This window comes from Solanum stenotomum, chromosome 10, assembly GCF_019186545.1.
Source record: "Solanum stenotomum isolate F172 chromosome 10, ASM1918654v1, whole genome shotgun sequence".
Taxonomy (NCBI): Eukaryota; Viridiplantae; Streptophyta; class Magnoliopsida; order Solanales; family Solanaceae; genus Solanum; species Solanum stenotomum.
In genome coordinates, this window is record NC_064291.1 from 56,532,651 (window position 1) to 56,559,912 (window position 27,262).

The 27,262-nt window shown below is 33.9% G+C and overlaps 6 protein-coding genes and 1 long non-coding RNA gene across 7 annotated transcripts; 3 read left to right on the forward strand and 4 right to left on the reverse strand.

Moving 5' to 3' along the window:
• Positions 1–144: 144 nt before the first annotated feature.
• On the forward strand, positions 145–1,732 carry LOC125841425 (uncharacterized). The gene is made up of 2 exons (XM_049520557.1): positions 145–1,007; positions 1,497–1,732. Exons 1-2 carry the CDS (start codon positions 234–236, stop codon positions 1,509–1,511), a joined length of 789 nt encoding a protein of 262 aa, XP_049376514.1. The 5' UTR covers positions 145–233; the 3' UTR covers positions 1,512–1,732.
• A 2,409-nt stretch (positions 1,733–4,141) lies between these two features.
• On the forward strand, positions 4,142–5,115 carry LOC125841847 (uncharacterized). The gene is made up of 2 exons (XM_049521029.1): positions 4,142–4,704; positions 4,942–5,115. The coding sequence occupies exons 1-2, from the start codon at positions 4,189–4,191 to the stop codon at positions 4,945–4,947; spliced, it is 522 nt and encodes a 173-aa protein (XP_049376986.1). The 5' UTR covers positions 4,142–4,188; the 3' UTR covers positions 4,948–5,115.
• Positions 5,116–5,672: 557 nt separating this feature from the next.
• LOC125842085 (uncharacterized) lies at positions 5,673–9,894 on the reverse strand. Its single transcript, XM_049521290.1, has 6 exons — positions 9,597–9,894; positions 8,767–8,828; positions 8,556–8,691; positions 7,834–7,903; positions 6,405–6,470; positions 5,673–5,963 (listed from the first exon to the last, which is right to left on the reverse strand). The coding sequence occupies exons 1-6, from the start codon at positions 9,779–9,781 to the stop codon at positions 5,748–5,750; spliced, it is 735 nt and encodes a 244-aa protein (XP_049377247.1). The 5' UTR covers positions 9,782–9,894; the 3' UTR covers positions 5,673–5,747.
• Positions 9,895–12,983: 3,089 nt separating this feature from the next.
• Positions 12,984–13,635, reverse strand: LOC125842083 (uncharacterized). The gene is made up of 3 exons (XR_007443866.1): positions 13,517–13,635; positions 13,222–13,369; positions 12,984–13,106 (listed from the first exon to the last, which is right to left on the reverse strand). It is a non-coding gene; the product is annotated as an uncharacterized LOC125842083 (long non-coding RNA).
• Positions 13,636–16,190: 2,555 nt separating this feature from the next.
• LOC125843222 (probable inactive receptor kinase At5g58300) lies at positions 16,191–18,318 on the reverse strand. Its single transcript, XM_049522432.1, has 3 exons — positions 18,222–18,318; positions 17,295–17,612; positions 16,191–16,741 (listed from the first exon to the last, which is right to left on the reverse strand). Exons 1-3 carry the CDS (start codon positions 18,316–18,318, stop codon positions 16,191–16,193), a joined length of 966 nt encoding a protein of 321 aa, XP_049378389.1.
• A 2,275-nt stretch (positions 18,319–20,593) lies between these two features.
• LOC125878514 (uncharacterized) lies at positions 20,594–21,930 on the forward strand. Its single transcript, XM_049559793.1, has 2 exons — positions 20,594–20,807; positions 20,984–21,930. Exons 1-2 carry the CDS (start codon positions 20,594–20,596, stop codon positions 21,583–21,585), a joined length of 816 nt encoding a protein of 271 aa, XP_049415750.1. The 3' UTR covers positions 21,586–21,930.
• LOC125878513 (probable polygalacturonase) lies at positions 21,847–26,431 on the reverse strand. Its single transcript, XM_049559792.1, has 6 exons — positions 26,266–26,431; positions 25,058–25,414; positions 23,716–23,836; positions 23,393–23,567; positions 23,210–23,280; positions 21,847–22,624 (listed from the first exon to the last, which is right to left on the reverse strand). The coding sequence occupies exons 2-6, from the start codon at positions 25,391–25,393 to the stop codon at positions 21,984–21,986; spliced, it is 1,344 nt and encodes a 447-aa protein (XP_049415749.1). The 5' UTR covers positions 25,394–25,414; positions 26,266–26,431; the 3' UTR covers positions 21,847–21,983.
• Positions 26,432–27,262: the final 831 nt, after the last annotated feature.

Below are 27,262 nucleotides of genomic sequence, written 5' to 3' on the forward strand. Positions count from 1 at the left end.
CTCAATTATCTCAAGGAATAGAATAAAGGCTCACTCAAAAAGCTTTACCTGACAAAAAAAGGATTCAAAAATGATAAGAGCTAGTGATGTGAGGTGTTAAAAGAGAAGAATCTTCACTACCAAAACTAGTATAAATAGATGCCATATGACTGGCAATATCAAGTAAGAGAGCCATAAGAAACTAGAACTCAAATACCAAGAATCGTTTTCTGTTCAGTTTCTGACGAATATCAATGGCATCACTTCAGTGCCAAAAGCCAGTTGCACAACAAACTGTCTGCCAGAAAACCACCAACACTGCCACTTGCCACAAGGCGAATGAGCACCACTCTTTGGCTGACAAAATGAAAGAGATGACAACCAAGATGTTGCACCACGACAACCATGGTCAGCAATCTGCCTGCCATGGTGCAAAAACTCAACATTCAGCAGGCCATGGATCCACTGCTATCCATGGAAATCATGGTAGCCACGGCCAGCAGACTGCATGCCATGGTGCAAAAACTCAACATTCAGCAGGCCATGGTTCCACTGCTATGCATGGAAATCATGCTAAGGGACAGAACACTGCATGCCATGATGCTAAAACTCAACATTCAGCAGGCCATGGCTCCACTGTTGGGCATGGAAATCATGCTAAGGGCCAGAACACTGCATGCCATGACACCAAAACTCAACATTCAGCAAGCCATGGCTCCACTGCTACTCATGGAAATCATGCTAAGGGCCAGATCACTGCATGCCATGGCGCCAAAACTCAACATTCAACAAGCCATGGCTCCACTGCTATGCACGGAAGTCATGGTAGCCACAAGCAGCAGACTGTATGCAATGGCTCAAAGAAGGAAGGGGGCATCATGCATAAGATAGGTAGTCAGCTGAAGACCATCAGGAAAAAGAAGAACAAAGATGGACACTGCAGAGATGGCAGTGACAGCAGTGACAGCAGCGACAGCAGCAGCAGCAGTGATGATGAGAGCGACAATGAGAACTGTGGAAGGAAGAAGGTATCATCTAAATATAACCTATTGTCTATTATTGCTTCTGTATAATCTGATGGGCACTGACAATAGAGAAAAAAAATAGATTTCAATGTTAAATGCTCCCTCCGTTTTAATTTGTTTGTCTGGTTTTGACTTGACATAGAGTTTAAGAAAATAATGAAGACTTTTGAATCTTGAGGTCTTAAGCTAAAGATATGTTGAATGTAACAAAATGCCCTTTAATCTTGTGGTCTTAAATATGTTAAGTGGAAAGTTAGAATTATAGAGACATTCTTTTTGAAACGGACTAAAAAGTAAAATAAGACAAACAAATTGAAACAGAGGGAGTATTTCACAAAATTGATCTAAAACCTGGACATCCACAAACTGTGTAAGGGAACAGATCTTGAATTAATTAGTGTAACACTTCACAATGCTCAGTTTCATAAAGATAGCAACTTTACTAGTTACCCAATTTACCTTGAAGCCTAAATGGTAATTTTGCTTTTGCAGAAGGAGAGCTGCTGAAGAAGTAAGCTGCAACAATCAAGTGAGTAAGAGACAGAAGCTATACCACTAATAAACTTCTGTTGCTCAATAATTATGTACTTTAATTAAAGGGTGCTATGTGTGTGTCTCTCTGAAGGAGTCAGGTGTGTTGCATGAATAAATGCAAATACTTCTATTGTACCTATTACCTATGGCCTTTCAAGTAATGAAATAAACTTGTGAGATCAGTATTTTCTCTTCGTTTTTTTTTGGTGGGGGTGGGGATAAAGTAATCAATATTGCCTCAGGGTGGAAAATGAAATGAACAAACAATGAGCAAAGACATATTTGCACATAATATCATGGAACCAGTATGAATCGATAATGAGAGAGCAAGGATAGAGGAAAGAAAGAGCCAATTATAATGGAGTGATCATTTTCTCCAGCATTTGGAGACAATTTTCCAGTACTAGCACATCAGGATTTCAAAGCTGACGAATATAATTTTTGAAGGAGTTGTTAGTAACTAAGCAAGTTTGTCTTCTTTCTACCATTCAAATGAGATAATAAGCAAGAAGAATGCTCAAAATATCCTGAGAACTCCAGAAACTAATAAGAAATTAGTTAAAATGCAAAATGAAAATAAAAGAAAGGCATAACTGTTCAGGCTGTTTTGCCTTGAGCCGAGGATCTATCGGAAACAGCCCCTACCTCCAAAGTAGGGGTAAGGTCTGCGTACACTCTACTCTCCCCAAACCCCACTCTATGGGATTACACTGGGTATGTTGTTGTTTGCTTAAACTGTTCAGATTACTCATGACCGTACAAGTAAAAGAAATCGTATATTCTAACAGATATTTGAAGGCTTTGAACCTATTGCATATTTAGAGGAATAAAAGCAGCAACCAGATGATCATTAAGTCCAAAAGAAAAATGCAAATAGATACACAAAAGAGACAGATGCACCATCCAGACCCAGGGACAGACGTATAAGCTTTAAGAATGGGTTCAATTGAACACACCATTCTTGACTAAAACTATATAAATATGTGTATCTGTGAAAAAACTTGAAAAAGCAGCATAAATATTAAGTTCTAAACTCATATTTTTGAAAGAGTTTTGAACCCATTAAGTTCAATTCTTAATTTGCCTCTGTCGGGTCCAGCCTAACCAATGAAGAGAAAGTATGTTGAAACTAATCAAATTCTGGCCGATATATGAAGGCCTGGTGGACTATGCATATTTAGCAACAAAATAAGGAATGCCTATGTTCATAAAGCCCAAACCGAAAAGACATGGAGAGCAGAGATAGAGAGAACAAGAATCTAGTGCATTACACAAAAAACCTTTACTGAAGCCTAGGGGTATAACAACGACAACTGCCAATATGCCTCAATTCCAAGAAAGTTGGGGTCAGCTATATGAATCCTCACTTACCGCTTTACTTCATTTAAATCATCTCATGCCAATACTATGCAAATACAAGTAAAAAGCATACAAGTTGTGTGTGCTTTTTAAATTAAAGGTATAGATCTCTGAAAGGTTAAACCACTCCTAGAAAGCATAAGACCTAGAACAGAAGTGCAAACATGTAAAACATATTCTCAACTAAACTATAACACCTATATTGCCTATCTTTTACTAAGTCTACATGAATCCCAAATACTGAAGGTCCTTGAGACAACTTCGTTTTATGTGATTTTAAGGCTACCTCGTCCTTTTTTAAGACCTTCAGGCTTCATCCCATGGTTTCACACCTGCTCATAGCACTGGACATGATCAAACCATCTCAAGTGACCTTCTCTCATTTTATCCTCGATGTGTGCTACTTGAACCTTCTTGTGAAGGTGATCATTTCTAGCCATAGTTCAAACCTAAAAGATGTTGACTACCCTCCGCAACTCTCAGCTAGTGACCTTCAAATGAGAACACCAGAGAATATTCACTATTTACAAAAGAGATTAATGATTAATAATTTTTTCATGCTTTCTATAGAAATAATATCTTGATTCACCTTCATCTATTAGTCGAGATGAAAATAAGTTTCAGCACTGCTTCTCTCAAAATTTACACTTCGATCCTTCTAAAGGAAATCATTACATTATTAGGGCATCAAATTTTCAACATTTAAACAGCAAAAAAATTCCAGCATTTCCTTTTTCTTTTTGGGTCTGTTTTGTATTTGAAGTCTCTTAAGTCTGAACAGAACAATTTCTACTTGTATTTTTTCAAATGAAACAGGAGGAAGAAAAGATAGGGGAATCTCAAAAGGATGGCAGCCAGTCTTATTCTTTCTGGAATTTTCATAAAAGCCAAAAGGTCAGTTCATCGTCTACATTACCTCTTCTTCGTGAAGCACAATATATGTGTGGTGGATGCGGTCAAAAGCTCAGCTTAAGGATTTGGAATATTTTTGTTTTTTGATAACCAACACGTTTAATATTTCAAAGAAGGATTTGGAATATAAACATAAGAAAAATAAATTGGCTAGGAAATAGAATGAGATGCTCTTCAAAGTTTAGCCTTTGGCAGAAAAGGAGATTCAAAGATGACAGGACAACTGATGAAAAATAAGAAAAGAATCCCACCACTAATTCATGTTTCTATTGCGTACATGTATATATATAATAGATATATATCAATCATTCTGTGAATATCAAGCAAAAAGAAGGCAATAGTCCAGAAGACAATATCTTTAGTTTCAATTCAATCACTCATGGCATCAGTTCAATGTAACAAGCCCACTGAGCAAAACATTAATCATGTTCAATCCTCCACCGTGAGCAACAAGACTTGCGCTCCAACTAGCCAAAAGGCTGTTGGCAACAAGACCAACACTCCGATAAGTCAAAAGGCTGTTTGCAACAAGACCAACACTCCGACTAGCCAAAAAACTGTGTCCAACAAGAATAGCACCCCGACAGTCCAAAAGACAAACAATGAGAACCATTCTTTCTCTGAAAAAATGAGAGAAATGTCACACAAAATGTTTCACCGTGAACATCATACTCAACAGGGCCAGAAAGCACACATCCAAAAAGGAGGTCAGCCTGTCTGCCATGCGTCCTGTGCAACTCATGGCACTCATGCTAACCATACTACAACTAATGGAAAGAAAAAGATGGAAGGCCACTGCATGCCTATGAGGAAGAACAAACAAGAAAAATACAAGTTCAGTGACAGCAGCAGCAGCAGTGATGACAGCGATAATGAAAAGTGTGGAAGGAAGAAGGTATGATCTGCAATCTTTTACGAATCATTCAGAAGACAATTGTGTTAATATCCCTTTATCTTCATATAAGCCTAGTAGGATACTTCACTTGCAATTATGATCACGACTACAAAGTTTTTTCTGAAGTAACATGTCTTGAAATTTATAAATATATGTTTTCCTACTTTTGAGCCCATAACAAGAGCACATCAAAACTTTTCTTTACTACAACCTAAAATTCTTGTTTTTGGTGTGAAGAACTAAGAGAGGAGTCCTGCAAAAGATCAGCTACAAGAAGTGCAAGGATGAAAGCAACTTGAATAAGGCATATTTCATCATTATTTCTTATACGTAAATGGTGGAATGATGTGTCATGTTAGTAAGTGTTTATCATTTTGATTATGCAATGAAAAAATTCAATGTTGAATTTTAGCAATCAGAAGAAAGAAGATTTGTTCCATTAATAAGCCAATATGACCATATAATCGCATACTTATTAGCATTACTTAAACCAAAAAAGAAAATGGGTGGTGAGAAAATACCCTATGAACAGGGTTGCACATATAATGGCGAATGACCACCTATTTTCTTTCCAAAGCTTATAGAAAACATAGAAATCCTTATGAACGGGGTTGCACATATAATGGCCATACGTCTTGGCTATAACCAAAACCACAAACAAATTTTCAGAAACTACGTACAGGAACTTGCTATTTCTTTAAGTGAGTATATACCACATTTGTCATACAGAAGCTTGGACCACTGATGAAAATGAGCATTGAAGTAATGAAATCATAGAAATAGACAAACAGGATACTCTTGAGGTGGACAAAAGAACTAGAGGCCGAAGCTTCAGATACTAATTACTAGTAATACTTTACAGGGAGCAACATTTGTAGATATGCTACAACAATGCCATAAGAAACTCCCCCCCCCCCCCCCCCACCCCCTTCCAAAAACTAAAGGAAAAATCCTATACACTACAAGGAAGCATTCACGAATCATCTTTGCGCAAACTGGACAAAATATTTTAAACTATCAACCGTTTCTAACCATTAAGCACTTCACCCCTCTTTCACATGATTAGAAACAAAAGTTGCAATAGCATGAACAGCAAGCTTTTCAGCTTCCTCTTGGGTGGACTCAATCAACTGCAAGTGCTTTTTGCCAATTTTGAAGGAGTGATCACCACCGTCTATCACATATAATTCATTAACACACTTCATTTTCTTTCTTACAGCTTCCAGCTTCTTGAGTGGACAAAGCCCATCTTTGCTACCCTACATGAAAATATGCCATAACATTTATACAAAATCTCGAGCATGAATAAGTTTACACTTAGCACCATCACCCCCTCCCAACTCCCAAGCAACATAATTTATGATATTATAGTAATGGCTGAGAAAACACGACTGATTGAGCTGTGAATAACATAACAAAGTTAGCTTTACCTAGCAAATTAGCAATGAGTGCACAAAAGCAGTCAAAAAAAATCATAATGAAACGTATTTATGTATGCATATATGTCGATTCAAATGTATATCTCAGCCCCACAGATACAAGTACGCATATAGCCCATCTGTAAGCAATTCAGATTTAGCTAATGTGTGTCCATTCTTGTGCGTATTATTAAAAAATAATGTCAGTCTAACAAATAAGCCTGGAAAGATGGACCGTTTTGTCCATGTGATACGGATCCATCTACAACAAAGTGCTTTTACCTGAACGAACATAACAGGTACATCAATTTGTAACAGCAACTCATCTCGTGCTGCACCATTTGCACCCTGAAAGATTTGCGACTAGACTTATAAAAGAGATTTTATTTAAAAATGACTCTGTATATATTCAGTAAAAGATAACTACTAAAATGGTAAAAACAACTATAATAACGGTAAACTTCGCATGCCTATATATGCTGTAAATATATTCACTGCAGTACATACCTACATGCCTAAACAGATCCACCTTTATAACCATCTAAGTAATGAACATCATGATCATGAACATCAAACTCAAAAACTAATGTTATTGCCTTGGTTCTTGATTTAGTTGTTCAGGTGTACCTGCACTTAGTTTATATGACGAGCAGTCTAATCTTAATAATCAATTTAGACCACTCAAGATGGACAGAAACAAAGCACTTGATTTTGGAATAAGACTGAATGTAGCACATCATGCAAGGAACATGTATATAAACATCAAAAGCAAATTGATTCTTGAGTGCAACCAATTGTGCATATATAAGTGCAGCGATGTAAAGTGTGTAGAAAGTACATTCTCAAAACAATTTGTAGCCTCCAACGACCAAAACAAATGCAAGTATTCAAGAACTTTACATCGCAAATTCGCAATAGATATCAAGAAAGATTAGAAAATAATTTCAAGTGCTTAAAAAAAAAAATAGCAACGAGGAAATTAAGAGATTTTCTTCTTATAATAACTTGAGATTTATTTAAAGGTGTCCGTTATTTTTCTCCAAATTCAAAATAGTAATGGACTTTTTGACTTATGGAAAAGATATTAATGAAAAATTGTAGAGCAGCTCCTTTGTTTCAAATAGAGGGCATAACAATCCAGCTTTTAAAACTAGAAGAGAAAAAAGATATTTGGGTTGGTGTTTATGACACAAACCAACTGGTGTCCAACTGTCATCCCTGTGAGGATGCAAAAACAAGCTAGATTTAAACCCAGCTTACTAGCTTGTGAAAAAAAGAGATGCAAATTTTTATAAGCTTTAAAAAACCTTTTGGTTGTAAGCTAAGACTAAAAATTCAATCCAGCATGGGAAACATACAAAAATCCATGAATTTATGGTGGGATAAGGTTTTCAGTATGTTAGAAGCATCATCTTTCCACCAGCATTGGTTTACTCGAATTATTTGGACGCGATCTTCCAAAAGGCACCATCATATGAACGTCAGCAAAATACATGTTGGAGGTAGAATCTCGGCTAAGCTTTAAAAAGATTAGACATAAATCTTCCAAATCAATCATCATTAACTCATCCAGCTTTGGGGGGAAAGGGAAAATGAAAAGTAAATAAATCAAAGGTATACATTTTACATGCATCAAAACTGAGCAATAGGAATTAGAGTTGTAATACAGATGGGTAAGAAGGGCAGGAGTATTATCAGGATAATAGATAACCTTTAATGGGTAACCCAAGCAAACGATAGCTGAAGCACCAATGCCATTAACAGCTACCATGCAGCTAACCCTACAACAAAAGAGGACATTTGTTGCAGGTATTAATATGGAATTAAATGTCATTACCTTACACTTCATCAATTCTCTAGTGCACCAAGGAAATAAAATACATTAGATCAGGCAATGTACCCAAATAAGCATGGCTATGTGGAATATTATATATATATATATAGAGAGAGAGAGAGAGCCTTTCTGCATAATATCTAAAAGAAACAATTCAAGCACTGAAATCGGAAAGTAGTAGAACATCCAGCAAACCAAATTTGAGCAGTAACTCATACTAAAAGATAAGAAATCTACACATAAGTTTCTTGTAAAATGCTACAGAGATCAGAATGAACGCATACTGAAATACATATGTCAAAAGAGGTCTAGAAAAAGGACATGGACATCATTTCAGACTACAACCCTGATACATAATTTTGAGCTAGAAACTCAACTCAACATGAATTACCCCTTCTTACTATTGACAAAGGATAGAATTAAGTTGTCTGGATGACATCAACTGATTTCGAATAAAATAGAAGAAAGTTCCAAATTGGAAAAACTATCATTATAAGAATAAAATAACACTTGTAGTTGCTACTTTACTGAGAGAAATGTTCAAACTTCAAACATTGATGGTGATACATGGTGTTCCAAACATATGCAATGACGATCACCTTGAACCCATTGACTTCCCTGCCAAGATCAGTGGATGCCCAGGGTATTTAGCAGCCACCTCTTTGACAACATTAGAGTGAAAATCAACCAATTTTTCTGCCTTGGGAGGAGCCCTCCTCTTTCCACCAGACATGTCTGCCATAATCCATAGAATTTCAGCAAGAAAATATTTGCTATATAAGTGTGGTTAAAGTGACCCATAAATCTTACATGGGTAGTCGAAGGTCAGAACTTCAGCAGCGTTCAGTTCCTTGGTCAACATATCCTTCCATCTTCACAAAGCAGTCATAATTTAGTATAGAAGATTTATGCTACGTATAAAGCATGTAGTAAAACTGTAATTTTGAAAAGGCCATTTACAAGTAACTAACATGCTTTCTTGAAATGTCTGGCATACATGGAAAAGAATACTATACAAAATCGTAAAGTCTGCTAATATAGTATAGTTTGGTGATATTTTTGTGTATTAAATAACAACAATGTCAATTTGTTGATTGAACCAAAATGATATGGAGAAAAAGCCAGAAAAATTGTAAGGCAAAAGTTGTCATCCCTCCATAAGCGACAAAAGTCATTTTACTCTGCTATAATCTTTGTTTTCCTTTTGTAGTAATCCATTTCCGTTACACCTAACACACCTTAAATCCCAAATTGGCTGATTAGTTATAGGAATCCACTCTATGTCTATATCCATAGTTTGATACTTTTTTTCCAGCTCGATATCAGTCTACCACAACCCTCCTCCTTTACCTAAACTTAGAACCTGCTACGTTTAATCAGGTAGGCGGAACTTAGCTACAGGGGTGGATTCAGATGCCTGTTTACGAATTCATGTGAACCCAATATTTGACTATGAACTCAGTTATCATTATAATTTTAATTTGACATAGTTGTAGGAACCTACAAAATTCAAAATTTTAGATTTGTCTCTGTTTAGCTATGTACATAAAGTGTATCACATATTATGAAATCAAAATCCATATGACACTCAAATATTAATGCATGTAACTAAAAGCGAAGCTGCATAAAAGAGAGATGACCTGATCATCCAATCTGAGGTGGAAGGAGCACCAGCACCATGAGCAAATACCACTACTGGTGACTTTTCTTTTGAACTTCCATTCACCTCTGCTTCTATTTCTTCTTCCACTTGTTGCTTTTTTCTATCTTCTGCTTCTTCTTTCTGCACAGTACGTCTTCGCTTTGAAGCTCGTCTGGTCGACATTAGTACCGATTCCGGTAGATACAACGCCGGCGGAATTGGATTTGAGCTACCGGAAAAGTGATGCCGGAACTGGAATTTGACGCCTAATTTTGCTGCTATTGATTTCGCGCCAATATTTGGGGAAGTTAGCAAAATGGTAGAAATATGGGCTGGGCTGACGAGAAGATCAAAAGAAATAGGCCCATGGGCTTGGATTTATTTTCGAAATCTTTATAAAAATAGCCGGTTAAATTCATTATTTGATTTTTTTGTCGATATACATAAATTATAAGTTGATTATACACAACTACACATATATTGTGTATGATGCAATTTTACATAATTCGGTGGATGGCAGTTTAGGTTAATTCTTCTTTGTTTGCTAGGAGCTCGAAGACTTTCAAACTATTATTTAAGGTGAAAGCACTTGAATCACGATGACATAATACATAATATAATTCACAAATGACATTTGCTAAGTGTGTCTTTATAGATAGCATTTTTTATTTTTTTTGTGAATACATTTTGTCATTTGTTGAATACATTTTATAAAGCGCATTTAGAATGCAATTTACAAATTGATTTTCCTAAATGGAATTTGCACACAATTCACGTTTTTTTTCTTTTTGAACATTAATTTACTTTCTTACTATCTAAGTTTGAAACTAGTTAAGAATAGACGTTACTATTTCGATCCGAATTCAGTATTGATCATGTCCAATCCCCTTCATGACATGTTAACAACTTTTGTTAGACATACAAGTTGCAAGATATGAGTTATATGGATAACACAAATATGGTCGAGATAAATTAGGAATTAATTAACTAAACTACTTTATTTTTTTATTTATCAAAAAAATAAGACCAAAAACTTCCACCTTCTTAGGTAGATTAGCTGTATTTGGATTGGTTGACTTTTGAGTTTTGACCAACTATATAAATCAAGGGGATTTCCCTAGGTCAATTGTATATATTTTAGTTCCCAAATAAATAATTGGTCATTTTCAGTCCATTGTTTTTTGGCCTTTTGAGACTTGATTTAGACTAAGTAAATTTTTGTTGGCATTAAATATTTTTGATAATGCAAAGAATTAAAAAATCTTGTCAAACCTATTTAACATGTTGCAAGTTGCAACAATATTTATTTATTTATTTGTAAATAAAAAAAGAACAAAAGTCCCTCGTTGCTCTTTTTCCTCTCTTTATATTGAATTGTTTTCTATTGAAAGCTAAAACTGATCGTGCTATGAGCACATAATTCCAAATAAATGGTAAGATGTATATGGGTAAGAGATTTTGCAGATGGGGAGAAACTTACAGAAGTAAGAATTGGAAGAGGTGAAGGAAATCCTACGGGTTGGATTATTCGTATGTATGGGGAACAAATCCTCATTTGAAATGGATGGTATGAATTTGTCAAATGTTCGACTAGCCGCTACATTAGCGTCGCATAAACTAAGGGAAGACCCAACCTAGAGCCAGAAACATTGATCGCAAAGACCACTCGCTTCAGTTCAACATCAATATATTTTTTTTCTAATAAATACGATCAAATAGGTTTGATCTTGTTAAAGTAGAAAGTGCATACACACTCATCATGTACATGTCCAAAAAATTTCATGGCCAAGCGGGCATTATTGTGATCATTTTATCTAAAAAAAATATAACAATTAGATACAATACACTTTTATTTAGTTATTTAACAATATTTTTAAAACATTCAAAAGAAAGAAACTAATAGATCTCCCGCCATTTTGCTCCCCTTATCGACACAAACCACTATCTTCGATTGAAGGTGAAAAACGTTCACCATCTGAATAACGTCCTCTCTCGTAACAAGTAGCATATGAAAGGTAAAAAGGACGATGAGCTAGTAACCCCACAAATACAATAATGTCATGAGAGTTAGCAAGTTGCACTTTAACGTTTGTTAAAAAATGGAAATATTGCAGGTAAAAATGTTGTCCTTCAATATAACCATAACTAGATAAAAATTAAAATAAAGTGCTCACATGAATTCAATTTCTTCATTTTTGGCTCTTCAAAGAGGGCCCCTATTGCTACTGTTACACACACAACTTGTTACACTGTCTGACTTGCCAATATTTGTTTGTTCATCACATTTGTGTGTGGTGGACTACAGCTCAAAGTGTTGTGTATGTGACTGTTTATCTTTTCACTATAGGACCATAAAGTGTTTTTTTTTCAAAAAAAGAAATCATTGTAGTTGGTTCTCATGAAAAAAAATGGTTATATTGTTTTTAATTCTTCATATAAAGGTTCGAGCAGGATTGTGGTTAGTCTTGCTTTTCGTTTTTAGTGGGTGGCAAGAATAATTCGTGTAGCATCAACATGAATTGATGAGAGATAATTAGAATCCTAGTCATTTTTTTTCTCGATAGTAATCATCTAGCAAAAACGAAATATATAGACTATTAAAAAAAAACAAAAGAACCCCACCATGAGATGGATTAGGAAAGAGATCATGGAGATTTAAGCAATTGCGGATAATATAACTAGTAAATATGTTTCTCTTCGCGTCAATATATTTTATTGTTTAGGGGGAATCACGCTTACTTGTTTTTCTAGTAAAAGTAGCTACTGGGTTAGCTATGACTTTTTAATAACGTCCGACCATTACTGAGGCTCTTGCTTCTGTTCAATACATAATGACTGAAGCCAACTTTGATTGATTAGCGTATAAGGTGCGATTGGGTAGAAATATAGTCACGATCGTTATTATAATCAGCGTTTAAGGGTAAAACTTTGGAATGAGAGGACGATCCTCATGGTAAATTGATCATAGACCAAACCAACATAGTTAAACAAGTACGATATATATATATATATACACGTGCGTGCGCTTGAGAGAACTATATCAAAAAATCTCGCCAAAATGACCTTTTAACTTCGAGAGAAAGAGTATTTTTTATTAAAAAAAATGAAAATCGAGTATGCTTTTTCTTTTCTCCTTTTATCAATATATGATGTACATGTTCAAATTGTAGTATTAGAAAGCCATCAATTAATGAAATTTGATTACAATAAATTCATGAGTACAAATCCGCTTTTATCAACGAAAATTCATCACCACAATTAAATATATGTAACAATGATGAATTTACTTACGTTATTTAGCTCATAATATATGAAGCATTAATAAAACATACCCCCCCACCCCCCTTTCTCTTCTTCACTTTTTTTTTTGTTGGGGGATGGGAGAATTTTTAAATCTATATAGTAAATTTCTCAATAATAATAACAATAATAACCATCCAAGCCATTAAGCAAGTTCTTGATTTTTCTCCACAACCCTCACTTCTTTTGCAGATCTAAGCACATTGGCCTGTAATCATAAAATAATATATATGTCATTTATAATAATACATAATATATAGTACTATTAATTATAATTAAGAATATACAAATACAAAATTTGAGGAGGAAATTAATTAATTAACCTGATGTTGAGTGATTTCAACAGCAAATCCATCAACAATAACCAAAGACAATCTCTTGTTATAGGTTCCTGGCTCAAATGTATTTGCTAACAGCTCATCATGTTTATTGCTTATGTACACATCTAGCTCATAGCTTCCCTTCTTTGTCCTATATACGTATCGAACTCAGAGAAGGATTCAAGATTTTTAGGACTGATGAATTAGGCTCAAAATTCATTTCTTTACGAAGTTGACGTGTCGAAAATGTTATTTTATTTATAAAAGAAAGATAAAAATACAGAGAAGAAATACTTACCTTTTGGATCGAAGACGCTCGTATTCAGGATCATAGTTCATGAAAACAAAGTAAAGCTCACTCTCTTCATTTGCCATTTAATTTCTCCCTTTTATTTTTTTTTTCTTTCTTATTTTATCAAATGAAACGCAACATGAGGGGTGCTATTTATACCTATAGAGTCAAGTCAACATACTTTTTATATGAGAGAGTATAAAAACATCCTAAACTTGACGTAAATTATTAGTTTCATCTTCGAACTATTGACATTCTTAAAAACACCCTTTTACTTGACTAACTAAACTTAGATACACCCCCGATACATTTTCGATATGCAACATGACATAGCAAGTGGTTTCAAACTCTTGTATGAGCATGAAGTTCTTAATAAAAATCGAGAGAAGTGTTTTAAACACTCCTAAACTTGACAATAATTTAGGGGTGTATTTCACTAATGTTGCAAGATCGGGATAGATATACTTCTCTCTCTATATATATATAGAGTAGCTCATTGATTGACTATCTGAACTTTTACTTTGTTGGTGAAGGTTCGATTCCCACTTTACAAGCTTTTTGATGCAATTATTTCACCAATATTAACATTCCACTTCTTCTTCTTTTTCACTATATTATTTTCCTAAAAAATACAGACGTTACAATTATCAATCGCCGATATTTTAGTAATTTAGTACAAGTTTAAGTACGAATTATCTTCGTATGATTTTTAAAAATAATTTATAAACTTTTGTTTAATTCTCTTTGATAATCTATCGTGTAATTAAGTGCTAATATACAGATAATGTAATTAATTTGCTATAATCGTGCTTAATGATTCCAATACGAAGCTTCTTGATTCTTTGGTTTTGCTAAAAATAATAATAATTAAAGTACGCTATTAACCATGCACACGCTTTGGAAGAAAAAGTCAACAGTATATAATTAATTTTTATAAAAAAACAATACTACTGGATCAGTCAAAATGTACGTTACACTAATTAATTAAAAAATTAAATCATAGCTTGTTGTAAATTAATATACAATTCTAATAACCTTAGCTCTATAAGCCTAATAATCATCTATATTTTTTAGTTATTAAAAGGTAAAAAGGAGCTGTATAATGTGTAGCAATTGGTCCACGTGTCGTCAATACCATGACTAAATGAGATTGATTGAATCATATATTAATTGAGCTTGAAAATTAATTGTATACAACTTTGTAATAAGTAGACTAGTAGAGTACTTCCATGATCTAAATTCAATTAATAATTGATGAATAATTTACTACCAAAAAAAAGTTTAGAGATACAGCAAATACAATTACTCACATTTGATGTTTATGCCATTTTGATATATCAATTTAACGTTAGTCGATAGAAAAGTTGAAATGAGATATATACATTAAGTGCGAGTAAGATTAAAGATTCACGAGGTGTCAAGAGCTTAGTAAAACAGCCCATCTCATAATCTATTCTCTTGATATATATTAATGTAAACATCAAGTACAAGTAAGTTTTCGCGGAGATGGCCCCGGCGGAAGAATAGTCATGAAAGCACACGCGTAAGATCTGACATTGTATCAGTATATTCATCAAGTGGTCCTCTTGAAAAATGAGGAAGAAACCAACGTATCAAAGAGCCATTAGAAATTACATTTTTTTCTAGGTGTGTTCGATATTTATATTAAAGTCAGATTAAATTTGAATTCGTATTAAAAAGTCCTACGTTGAGATTAAAACGTTCCCTAATAAAGATGACTCCTATACTCAAACTTAAAATTTCTGGTTAAGAATAAATGAATATTTACCACTCTAATTCAATCTACGCGTAAAAAAGAAAAAAGAACTTTGACGGTCTATAAGATGCCCTCTCTGTTGTGTGTAAGAACCGCACGTGAGGCTACTCTATATGTCTGTCCCTTCTAAGATCCCTTTATTATGGGTAGAAAAAAACAGTTTTTCTAACTCGTAAAGATAAAAATAAAATGTGCGTTATTTTTATTGATCTTTACAAATTTTACTTGTAGGATTTTATTGAAATGTTATTGTTGTTATTGTATTTAAGTAGAATATACACCAAGAAAAAACATATGCAATGATCATTAGTTATGAACTAGTATTGATCAATCATGTGTTTATTTCAAGGAAAAATTAGATGTTTAAGTTAATTATTAGATTACATTTTAATCAATGTGGTTTTGTATCAACACTTGTTACACTTTTAGATTACACAATTTGATCAATGTAGTTAAATTTTGCCTCAATACTAGAGTAGAGAGAAAAAACTCACTACAAATTGATTTTATTTTTTTGTTTGTAAAATGTTCAAGTAAATATAATTAGAAAGAGAACGGTACAACATATATTTTTTAACAAATAAGAGTCAAAAGTTAATAGTAAAAATATTATTTAAATAACTCAAAAGTTTTCAAACATGTTTTAAAGCATACATTTTGAGAACAAACATATTATGTCGATTGACATGAATTTCTTGAGGTCAGTTGAACAAGCTGACAATCAGCATAAAATGTTGAGCAAATTCTACAAGCTACTTTTCATCATATATGTTTTAAAGCATATCTTATCCCAATTTGCTCGGGAATGAGACGTTGTTATAAATACTTCAAAGCATACACGATGAAAACGCTCTCCTAATATCAATATATAGATATATGTATATCTTTCACACTAAAATAACACTAATTTGAGTAATTTTTCACCCTCAATACATCTCCTAGGTATATTACTGTTTGTTTCATTGTAGGCCTAGCCTCTAGATCACTATTTATGCATTTCAAAGCTATGTTCAATACATTTAAAACTTGTTTTCTTTCTTTGCCTTGTACAAAAAACTCAAATTCCCCGTTTCCCATTTCTTCTTTCTTCATCCCTTGCCTTCTTCCTAATATATCCAACAAAATAATCCCAAAGTTATACACATCACTTTTTTGGCTTAACAATTCACAATATGCATATTGATCATCAAGAGGGGGCGGATTCTTTTGCCAAGTATTAGAAAACTCTGTCCTCTCAGCTAATTGCGCGAAGCCATAGTCAGAAAGACAGGCGGTGAAATCGATGTTGATCATGACATTTGATGCCTTGACATTGCCATGAACATTTAGTTGTATGTCCTTTTGATCTTTTGGAGGATTTTGAGAGTGGATGAATGCAATGCCATGAGCAATGCATACAATTATTTTTAAACGTTGTTTCCATTCTAGTGCCGTTTGACCTAGATCCCTTGCTCCTACAAGAAAAAAGTCGATGTATATAAGTTAAATTCATAATTAAAATAAAACGTGTCATGTATTAGCACGTAATGATCATAGAGATATGTGATTGATATAACTAACCAAAAAATCGATTTTGGTTTAGTTAATCTAAGTAAACTTAAAACGATTTCCCAATTAATCCTATAAGAATTTTACTAAAGAATCATAAACATTAATTGTAATGTGTTTCAATCCAAATTTTAAGTGATTATCCCTAATTCTTTTTTAAAAAATCGAGATTCTAAAAAAATAAACGGATTGTAACAGCAAATCTAAGTGAATTTAACTTCTATATATATTGATAATAAAAAAAAAAATACGCGAGTCGCATAAGATATAACTACAAGTAATTAATAATAAGTACAATTAGTAACTTGAAAAATAAGTCAACATCATTTTTAGTGTGTGTTTTCATTTAGTATCTGGTACTCGTACCCTCATTGAGGATTGATCTGAATTCACATCAAAATACATGATTTAAGACTCGAGATTTATGATTAAGGACGAAGGACGCGATTGAAAACTCACCAGCAAGTAAATCAACAAGACTACCCATGGGGTAGTAATCACAAACAACAAATTTGATCCTCTTTGAATATAAATAAGCTGTGATTGGAACAAGTTGTTTGCAATCTCTACTAACCCTAGCAAACTTCTCAATTCTTCTCCCAAATTCATTCTTTTTCAAAACAACTTTTCTAAATCTTTTTAAAGCACAAATTTTCCCTTTTAAAAGCACAATTTTTTCAGTCATCCCTAAATGACTTTCTCCCATAACTCCACCTGATGCCCTCAACACTTCTTTTAGTGTCAATCTTGGCTCACAAGGACCCGACACTCCTTTACCTGTCGAGACATAATATAATTAAATAAAATGGTTATGACTTATGTAATTCAATATGAGAAAAAATTTATACCATCAAGTCAACATTACATGTTATAGCAAGTAACCTTTATATTTAAGATTAAAAATCACACATTTTAAAGAGGTTTATATGTAAATATCCTTTAGGTGACTTAATAATGCAAAAAATAATAATTACACTAACCGTATAAAATAAAACTTCGAGTGTGTTTGGTGTGAAGAAAAATACTTTCCATGAAAAATGACTTTCTGAAAAATATAAGTGATTTCTTACTTATTTTATGATGTTTGGTAAGTTGTAACCAAAAAATATATATCATCAATCCCAAAAACATACATATGTAATCTAGACAGACACTATTAAGTGGCAGGTGGGATAGGGGATAGGGGATAGAGGTGTGGTGCAAGTGGGGTGGGGGGTATGTGTGGGATTGGATCTGTTGGAGGACGAAGAAGAGTGAAATGTCATTTATAAAACCTATTTTCCCTATTTTCACCATAAAAATCGCTTATTCTTCTCGAGAAAATATTTTTCTAAAATCGTAGCCAAGTAAACATGGAGAAAGAAAATGTTTTCCTCGATACCATACCATGGTTACGATTAGGATCATTATTTTCATCGAAAAATACAAGAGGAACATCTTGTTTGAATCCTATAATAAACTCCTCGTACTCATAGATTGACATTGATCTGCAACTATTTTCTTCATGATCATTGAAATTCCTTCTAATTTGATGTTTAGTGACAAAAGCTCTTGATAACATTTTAATTAAATAATATTAAGAAAAAAAAATTTAGTGTATAAGAAAACTTTCAGAAATAGTATCATTTTAGAGAATTTATAATGTTTTTGGGTGTTGTCTTATTGGTTATTATAGCATCATAGAATTTATCGAATACCAAGTTGTAACAGATGGTATTATATGGTATTTAATTAGGATTAATTAATTGGGTTTAAAGAAGATAATGAGTTGGGATCCTTGTTTTTCACCACAAATTTTATTGGTTAGTAATTAAATATCTTGTTTGTTTATGCATTGAGTCATGGAATCATATCGTTTAAAAATTGTCCGTTTTGCTCTTCAAATGAATTGATTTTTTAATTTTTATTCTTTAACAATTAAACTTATGTCTAGTAGGACCAAATATGGCAATAGGGTGGTGTGGGACGAGATAGGGCAAGTTGAGCTTAACCTGTAAATTTTTTAATCTGTCCCGCCTAATAACTTTTTTCATTTTCAACCCGTCCTACTTCATCCTGCATAATTTTTTTAATATTTTCTTTTTCTAGTTAAATTTAATACTAAAAATAAAATTCATAAAAATAAATTATTTATTAATTCATTAAATTGTATTAATTTAATAGATAATGAGTTTAAAATTTATCTTTTAGAAGTCAATTGAAACATATATGAAATTGTACTAATATTTTTTATTGAACCATTTTCATTTATATCTTGAATATTTTCATAGCTTTAAAGAAATTAACTTAATAAATAATGTTTTATTACTATAAAAAGTTAAAATTAAATTTGAACCCGCTTAAAATCACATATACCCACCACCGAGATAAGACGGGCAAGGAAAAGGCTATGATACGTCACCTACTATATAAAAACATTATAATAATATACTACTTCAATTTCAAGACAATATTGATCCCTGTTTTGTTCTTAATTTGTGCTAAACTGCGTCATTAGCACATTTATAAACTAATGTAACATATTTATACTAAGTTTTATTTTGTTTTTAGTTCAATTTACCTTGCCCAATGACAAATAGCAAGATTTAAGGATTGACGATCAAATATAAAATCATGGTAAAAACTTATCCACACTTACTATTTAAATATTTAAATCAGATACATCGATATGCAACAAAGTTCTTCATTGATAGCTGAAAAGAAAAAAGGCTATGTATAGTGTGTAGAGAAACTTTTAATAATGTTGAAACTTTTTGGAAAACCTTGTCAATTTGACTTAGATTATCGTCGTAGCCCAACAACTGATATCAAAGCATATGATTTGTCAAAACGAGCATGGAAATGGAGGAATGATAGTGTGAAGCTCGATTTAGTACCTTCGAGAGGCGCACACACAAGAAGAAACTAGCATGTTGGCTTCGTGATCATAAATACTCGGATGATGTGAATGACACTTAGTGAATCTCTAGATAAAACCATGGGGTGATGGGTCGTGAAATTTTAGTTTGAAGGGAAAATTATTAGGTTTACGAACAAAGCTCCATGAATTGGTAGTTGAAAAGGAAGCTACATATAAAGCGTCGAGATACTCTTAATAAAATAGGCCTTGAGAAAACCGCGCAAACTTAGTTCAAAGTGAACAATATCACACCATACTAAAAGTGTGTTTGCATTGGCTTACCCCCAAAAAATCTTTTTTTTTTTGTTTCCCACCCGGTGTCTGGAGCCTACATTGAAGCTTCGACTAAATCCGGATCGTGCTCTGCAGGGCTCATTCAGGGGTGGTGCTCCCAACAGAATTTTCTCCATACCCCCAAAAAATCTAATAAGATACATGACCTGTTTGAACATAGACTTCTCTTACTAGCACAAGTATCGAATAACTTTATCCATCAAAACTAATACACCAATAAAAACATATCACCTTGTCCTCTTACTTTTATCGAGATTTGAACCCTGATCTCACTTCATTGCCCGTTAGGCCACACTTCATTGACATAAGGTAAGATTGGAGACCAATTCAAAGCTTTGGACCTTTGGTAGTTCAATTAACATTACAACCCAATGGTTACTATTTCACTCTACACACATAAATATTGTTGGATTCAAAAATATCACTATGTTTTATACCTCTCTTTTCCCATATTCACTGTCCACCTTCCAAAGCAAAATAGTGTAAAAACAACATATATATATCCATAATATCATTCGTTTGTTTCAGAGAAATAGACTTTGTTCTATTAAACCAAATTTACACAATGGACAAACTCTCCATTGCCATTTTCTTCCTTTTTTTCGCCTTTTCATTTGCTCTAACACCCTTAACGCAAAAAGAAAACGATATCACTAACATCAAACTTCCAGAATCCGATGCCACCCCGACCACAAACCAGTTTGACAAAGAAACTCAACATGTTCAAGAGAATCAAGATCACCTTCCTGAATCTAGGGACAAGAAGAATAAGGCATTACCTTTGACGTTTGTTCGGCTTCGTTCAATCAACTGCCACTTTCCGGCCAGATCTAGGCGTCCTTCGCGATTATGCGACCACCACCATTTTCACTATGCACACAACCTGAAGCCAAGAACACAGTCAACACACCTTGATGATCAGATCCCTTATGGTAATNGAAAAATAAGGCATTACCTTTGACATTTGTTCGGCTTCGTTCAATCAACCGCCACTTTCCGGCCAGATCTAGGCGTCCTTCGCGATTATGCGACCACCACCATTTCCACTATGCACACAACCTGAAGCCAAGAACACAGTCAACACACCTTGATGATCAGATCCCTTATGATAATGATATGATACCTTCTGATGATGATGACGATGACTTTGAACATGTATTTCCTGGAGGCCTGCATCAGGTTCCGGAGGAGTGGATGAGTTTCCTCCACCAAAACAACGAAGTTGATGATGATGATGATGTTGATGAACAGAAGATGTCGAAGTTCATAATCAAGCGAAACAAACATGACAAGTTTGGTAAAATGAAACTAAAGGGTCATTTATATGATCCCTTTGAAGAGGAGCACGAACACGAGGATGAGGATGGTGAGATTTCAGCAATGCAGTATGAAGATCATCATAGCTTTGATAAGAAGAAAATGAAGAAGCATTTGCACCATCACCATGAAGAAGAGGAGCAAGAAGCTGTAGAAGGAAATGAGACACATAAAGAGGAAAAGAAGACAGGTGGTCTCGTTAAGCACATTCGCAAGTTCTTGGATAACTACTTCGATTGAAGCAGTTCTGCTAATGTGCTCCATGTTTTTGCTTTAGTATTTTGTATTAGTGTATGTATTTGTAGAATGGCTCTTTTGGGTTGAGGCCTGGAGACAACCTCTTCGGTAGAAATACAAGAAGAAGGTTGCGTACCATACACGCCCACCCTCTCTCCCTAATCCTGCAGTAGCAAGGGAGCACTTTGTGCATAGGATACACCTTTAGCTTGTTGTGATGTGTGTTTTAGTAGTTAGTAAACAAACTTGCATCTATGAGAGATGTAGTAGGAAAATACGTATACAATATGATTGTGTACAAAGTTGAAATTACAATTTTACTTAGAACATGAACAAAATTCTTCGTTTTGTTTTTGAGATATACTGAATTGAATTGGAAGCAAAGAATAACTACGACATACTTAGAAGTAGGTAGAGCATGCACCAGTTTGTTGGCTGCTGGTGAGTTCTGCACAAGGAAAAGGGCTGACTTGAATTGCAGCTCCGCTAACATCTGAGCATTTCCAAATGGAATTTTGTGATCCGGGGTTGCCATGAAGGTTGATATTGGAGAGACAAATCCCAGAGAAAGGGGAATTCTTCAAACCATGAATCAAACCAGCCTGCAAAACCTTTTCGCCCCAAACATCCTTAATCTTGATACCCTTAACAACTGGAAGAGCATTAGGATTGAAATTTTCATTTGGATGATCACCAACATCCCCTGCAATCTTAATCCCCGTTCGTGCATTTTCCATGTAGACATTTGACACCGTAATGTTTCTGATCATCCCCCCTCGGCCAATGTTTGTCTTAATGTGAATACCAACTCCCATATTGAAAAGGCTTATGTGCTCAGCTAAAACGTCCACTACGCCACCAGAGGTTTCACTTCCAACTGCTATTCCAGCAAATGGAGATGACCCAGTTATCCTTCGGATGGTTATGCCATGACTAGGGCGACCATAAGCAATTCCATATTGATCCCAGCCACTCTTTACGGCTACTAGATCATCCCCTACTGAAATATAGGAATCTTCAATGCAGACATTGGAGCTTGAGTCTGCAATAATAAACAAACATGTCAATGAATTGACAGTAAATAAAGAAAAACTGCCATTGATTGCCGGAGTTTTCAGTTTTCTAATTGAGTCTACAGTAAAAATGGGAAGTGAAAACCAAACTTCTAACAGAAAGTATTTAGCTTCTTTATGAAAGGTCAATGGATAAATTCTTTTTAGCAGTCCTTTGTTATCAAACAAAAGGGATGCTAAATGAAAGATTATCTCATACACTACAATGACGCATCAAATTAGAAGGTTGAAGATCACTGGTTATTGTACAGAGTAATGATAACCGCTACATGATGTCTCTTCAGCATAATGTCACATCCAAAAAAGAAAAAAAGACGAAGACTATCTCAACTCTGAACAGTTCAAGGATTTCTGCCAAAAAGTTTTCACTAAATTATACCATGAGTTACTATAACGAAATGCGCCAATGAAAGGGGACTCAGAAGACTTGAGGAAGAGAAACTTAATGACAAAAAAGTACTAACTTTGATACACAAGAAAGAAACTCTAACTTCCTAAGACAAATAAAAAGGTCCCTTTTAGGAAGTTGATTTCAGAAAACTGCTTTGCTTTACCTGGATCAATTCCATCAGTATTTGGTGAATCAGCTGGAGCCAATATGGTGACATATCGAATAACAACATTGCTGCCAGAGGAACAAATAAACAAATTAAACTAGACTGCAATAGGCTAGCTATATGGTTGCAGAATTTCTTTTCAGATTTTTAGACATGACACAAAATTATGAAAACTTATACCTGCAATAAACAGGGTGGATATTCCAAAAGGGAGAGTTCTTGAAAATGACATTAGAAATGAGAATGCCTCTGGAGTTCATCAGTTCAACGAGATGAGGTCGTGTAAACTGAAGAGTTCTTTGCCTCCACATATTCCACCAAACATCACCCTGGCCATCAATAGTACCATTCTCACCTGAAAAATCAGTTTAATAATTCAGCCGAACCACATCATACCAGACCTTGAATGTCGTTATGATAAAGTTAGGAGGTTCTTTCTTGCCATAAATTGTACCCAAAAAGATACTGCTGAAATATAAAAGATAATAATAATGAATATTTACCAGTGATTATCACATCATGGAGCCCATCTCCATGGAGTAAGCTCATATACCTTGCACCAGGTCGCTCTCTTCCTCTCCCATATGAAGGCAATGGATCAACTAATGGCCACTGACTGGGATCCTAAATTGTAATTCATTGCCAGGATTAGAGAGCCAATTGGACGACACAAAGGAGGAGCACAATAAGTGGTCTTAACTTTGAACTAAAATATGTGATCTCATACTACATTTGTAATACATCAATATCCAAAAGGATGCGTAAAACGGAAACATCATATCTTTGAGTTGGCACACGATTGCAACTTCTACAAAGATGCAAAGCATACTAAGGGTAAGCTACCCTCAGTATCAAACAACCTCTCCTATAAGGAAGGTAAGCTACGGATTGGTATAAAGCATATTGAGGTGGATGCATAAACTGTTGAAGTCTGCAACAATAGAAAGAATGAACCTAGCTAAAGATAGTAGATCTGACTTAACGATCTAATCATTTGAAACTGAAGGTTTAAACTAAGGCCCAAGAATACAAACGGAATCACCAGCGTAACAGACTATGTTTTCTTTTACTTCCATGACATGTTGGAACAATTTTCGATTTATCATAGAAGATTATGTGATGACCATGTGGAGTCAGACGAACAAGAAATGGTTATCTACCTATCTTGCTGAAATGTAGCTCAGTGTTTTACATTCTTGTTTTTATCTGTCAAATGTAAATTCTTGTTTGATTAACCGCAGTTCTGTTCAGTGTTCAGTGATCACTTCAAAGTTTACAACTTACAAGCATGTAACAGAAAAATAATATAAAGAGACAGATCAAATTGGCTTTCATTATTTTAATCTTTTATTTTTTCTTGTCAGATGAATATCATTAAATAGTACAATAAACCCCATGGTTGTCCACCATACCTAATATTTTAAATACCATCACATGGATCAGGTCCCATTATCCAAAGGCCCGCTGATTACTTAATGCATTTAACTCTATTGTCCATACTTAAATAATTGCTAATTTTAAATAGACTCACTTTAGCCTACTCCAATTACATGTCTTGCTTAATATATTGAAACATTGTGCTATACATCCCACTATTCAAAAACAAATGACGCAGTGTAAGCACGTGAACCTGAAATCTAGGTCAAGAAAATTATACACTCACCATTATCATACTTAGAAAAAGGTCTTAAAATCAACATTTATAAAATTTCAAGTAAGTTCTTGCATTCATGGCTGAAATGAGTCAAATGATAGTCAAACGAACAAAGTTCAAAGTAAATGATTCCTTCTAAATGCAATTATTTTAATGTTATAAAGTAAAGATATGAAGAATTAAGAATAAACCTGAGTGGCTTTGATAACAGCACCACTGGCCAAATAAAGAGTCATACGACTAGTAAGATCAAATGGACCAGTCAAATATACACCAGCAGGTATGTAAAGCAAAGTTCCACCCTTCCTCTTCAAGTGTTGAATTCTAAAGATTGCTTCTTTAAACGCTTTTGTATTCAATGTCCGCCCATCACCTACACCACCAAAGTCCAATATCGATATCTTATCATTTCGATATTGCATTGGTACTATTCCCGAGCATGTCTCCCCCTCTGCCACCACCGACCAGCTCATCAGAAGCAATGTGCTGATAATGCATAGGAATATTGACCCAACCCACCGATTCATTGTCTCTGGGGTTGAAGGAAACTGGAAAAAGAAAATGTATTCAAGCTTTAAGTGTGAATATTATGCAACAATAAACCCAGTGTATTACTTCTACCTTGTCAAAATAAGAGAGTTATGTTTCTGATAGACCCTCGACCCTCAACTGACTATAACTACAAGAACCTTCCATACCCATTAGTTTGATTAGGACCCCATTTTAATTTGAACACTCAATAATTTGTGTACATGAGCTAATTGTTAAAATTATACAAAATTAATCAAAAGGGTAAGCAAGAAATCCTTCTTTTTCCTCTTTTTAATGTTAAGAGTGAAGATTATGTAAGATTAATCAAAAGGGTAAGCAAAAAATCCTCTCTTTTTCCTTTTTTTTTTTGTTGCTAAGAGTGAAGAATATGCAAGATTAAGCAAAAGGGTAAGCAAAAAATCATTTCTTTCTTCCTTTTTTTAATGCTAAGAGTGAAGATTATGCAAGATTAATCAAAAGGGTAAGCAAAAAATCCTTTCTTTTTTTCCTTTTTATAGTTCCTAAGAGTGAAGAAGAAAAAGCTCAAGAAAACCCCAACTAAAATAAGCTAAAATGCAGTAAAAATAACAAAGAGAAAACTCCAAATACACAGATCTTGTTCAATCTCCATGAAAACCCAGTTGAAAGTTCAGATATTTTATAATGTTAAAGCAGAAAGAAAGCTAATCCCTGCTTAAAAAACAGAAAAGAAACAAGTAGAAACTAACCAAAAAAATGCAGTAGAAATTCCAAAAAGATAACTCCAAATACACACAAATCTTGCTATATACATGAAATTCCCAATTTAAAGTAAACAATTTAGCAGAAAATAACAAAATGAGTATTAAAAAAAGTTGAAATTGTATACCTGGAGGTGTAGTTTGTCTACAAGTAAGTGTCTTTTGTTGTATTTTAAAGTTTTAGAAGAAGAAAAGAAGGAAGAGAGAAGAAGAATTTATGAGCAAATTTTATTTAATGCTACTTGAAATTTTGCAGATAAAGAGAAACACAGGGGACCTGAAGTTGAAAACAGAGCCACCGTCATTGGCTGAGTACTCTAAGGACCGTTTGGACATGATTTTATTCGAATTTCACTTTGAAAAATCTCATATTTAAAAAAATCAAACAACAATAACATGTTTAGTGAAATCTCGTAAGTAGAGAAATTATTATCAAAAAATAAAACATATTGAAAAGTCGAGCATTTTCTACTATAAAAGTGATTATGTACAATAAACTTCAATTTTAATTAAATTTTTTAAAAAAATACTTATCATTTCAGACCCGTGACCGTGAGGCGTGACCTGATTGATACAAGTTGATCACTTGTGGCCAAAGATGCATGCAGCCTTTGACAACATAGGTTGGTGGCACTCACAAAATTTGATTAAATTATATACATATAGCCTATAGGCTTATTTTATTTTTATAATATAGTTTTAAAAAAATATATAATTGTAATTTACACAAATTCTCACAATTAAAACAGTACACATGTGTAGATAGCTGCACTTATTGTTAGCAGCTGGAATACCCATGTGCCCTGCCTTTGTCTACATTTAGCACAATCCAGCTCACTTTATGTTAAAATGGACTCCACCAAAATCTCCTCATGTTTTTGGCTTTTTATATACTCATGAAAAAATCAACATCAGTAGCGAAATCAAAATTTTTAGTTTATGAATTTTGTACTAAATTATATACAACATTTAATTACATACTAACACTTGATATCACTATCCTGAAATTGAGAACCATGAAAAATTAGATCCTTTCACCACTTCCAAAAGTTCAAATATAGTAGTACTAATTATTAAAGCAAAGATCCACAACTTAACATAAAAATTAAAAGCTTAGCTAGTGAC

Excerpts from the sequence above, each read along its gene's own strand:
- LOC125841425 (XM_049520557.1), top strand. The coding sequence starts at position 234 with ATGGCATCACTTCAGTGCCAAAAGCCAGTTGCACAACAAACTGTCTGC.
- LOC125841847 (XM_049521029.1), top strand. The coding sequence starts at position 4,189 with ATGGCATCAGTTCAATGTAACAAGCCCACTGAGCAAAACATTAATCAT.
- LOC125842085 (XM_049521290.1), bottom strand. The coding sequence starts at position 9,781 with ATGTCGACCAGACGAGCTTCAAAGCGAAGACGTACTGTGCAGAAAGAA. Across the intron at positions 7,904-8,555 it reads GGGAAGTCAATGGGTTCAAG|GGTTAGCTGCATGGTAGCTG; the intron begins GTGATCGTCATT and ends CTTTTGTTGTAG. Across the intron at positions 6,471-7,833 it reads GCTTGGGTTACCCATTAAAG|GGTGCAAATGGTGCAGCACG; the intron begins GTTATCTATTAT and ends CAAATCTTTCAG.
- LOC125843222 (XM_049522432.1), bottom strand. The coding sequence starts at position 18,318 with ATGTCAATCTATGAGTACGAGGAGTTTATTATAGGATTCAAACAAGAT. Across the intron at positions 17,613-18,221 it reads TGATCCTAATCGTAACCATG|GTAAAGGAGTGTCGGGTCCT; the intron begins GTATGGTATCGA and ends ATGTCTCGACAG. Across the intron at positions 16,742-17,294 it reads TCTTGTTGATTTACTTGCTG|GAGCAAGGGATCTAGGTCAA; the intron begins GTGAGTTTTCAA and ends TTTTTCTTGTAG.
- LOC125878514 (XM_049559793.1), top strand. The coding sequence starts at position 20,594 with ATGGACAAACTCTCCATTGCCATTTTCTTCCTTTTTTTCGCCTTTTCA. Across the intron at positions 20,808-20,983 it reads CAAGAAGAATAAGGCATTAC|CTTTGACATTTGTTCGGCTT; the intron begins CTTTGACGTTTG and ends ATAAGGCATTAC.
- LOC125878513 (XM_049559792.1), bottom strand. The coding sequence starts at position 25,393 with ATGAATCGGTGGGTTGGGTCAATATTCCTATGCATTATCAGCACATTG. Across the intron at positions 23,837-25,057 it reads CTGTTATCAAAGCCACTCAG|GATCCCAGTCAGTGGCCATT; the intron begins GTTTATTCTTAA and ends ATTACAATTTAG. Across the intron at positions 23,568-23,715 it reads CCATGATGTGATAATCACTG|GTGAGAATGGTACTATTGAT; the intron begins GTAAATATTCAT and ends CTGATTTTTCAG.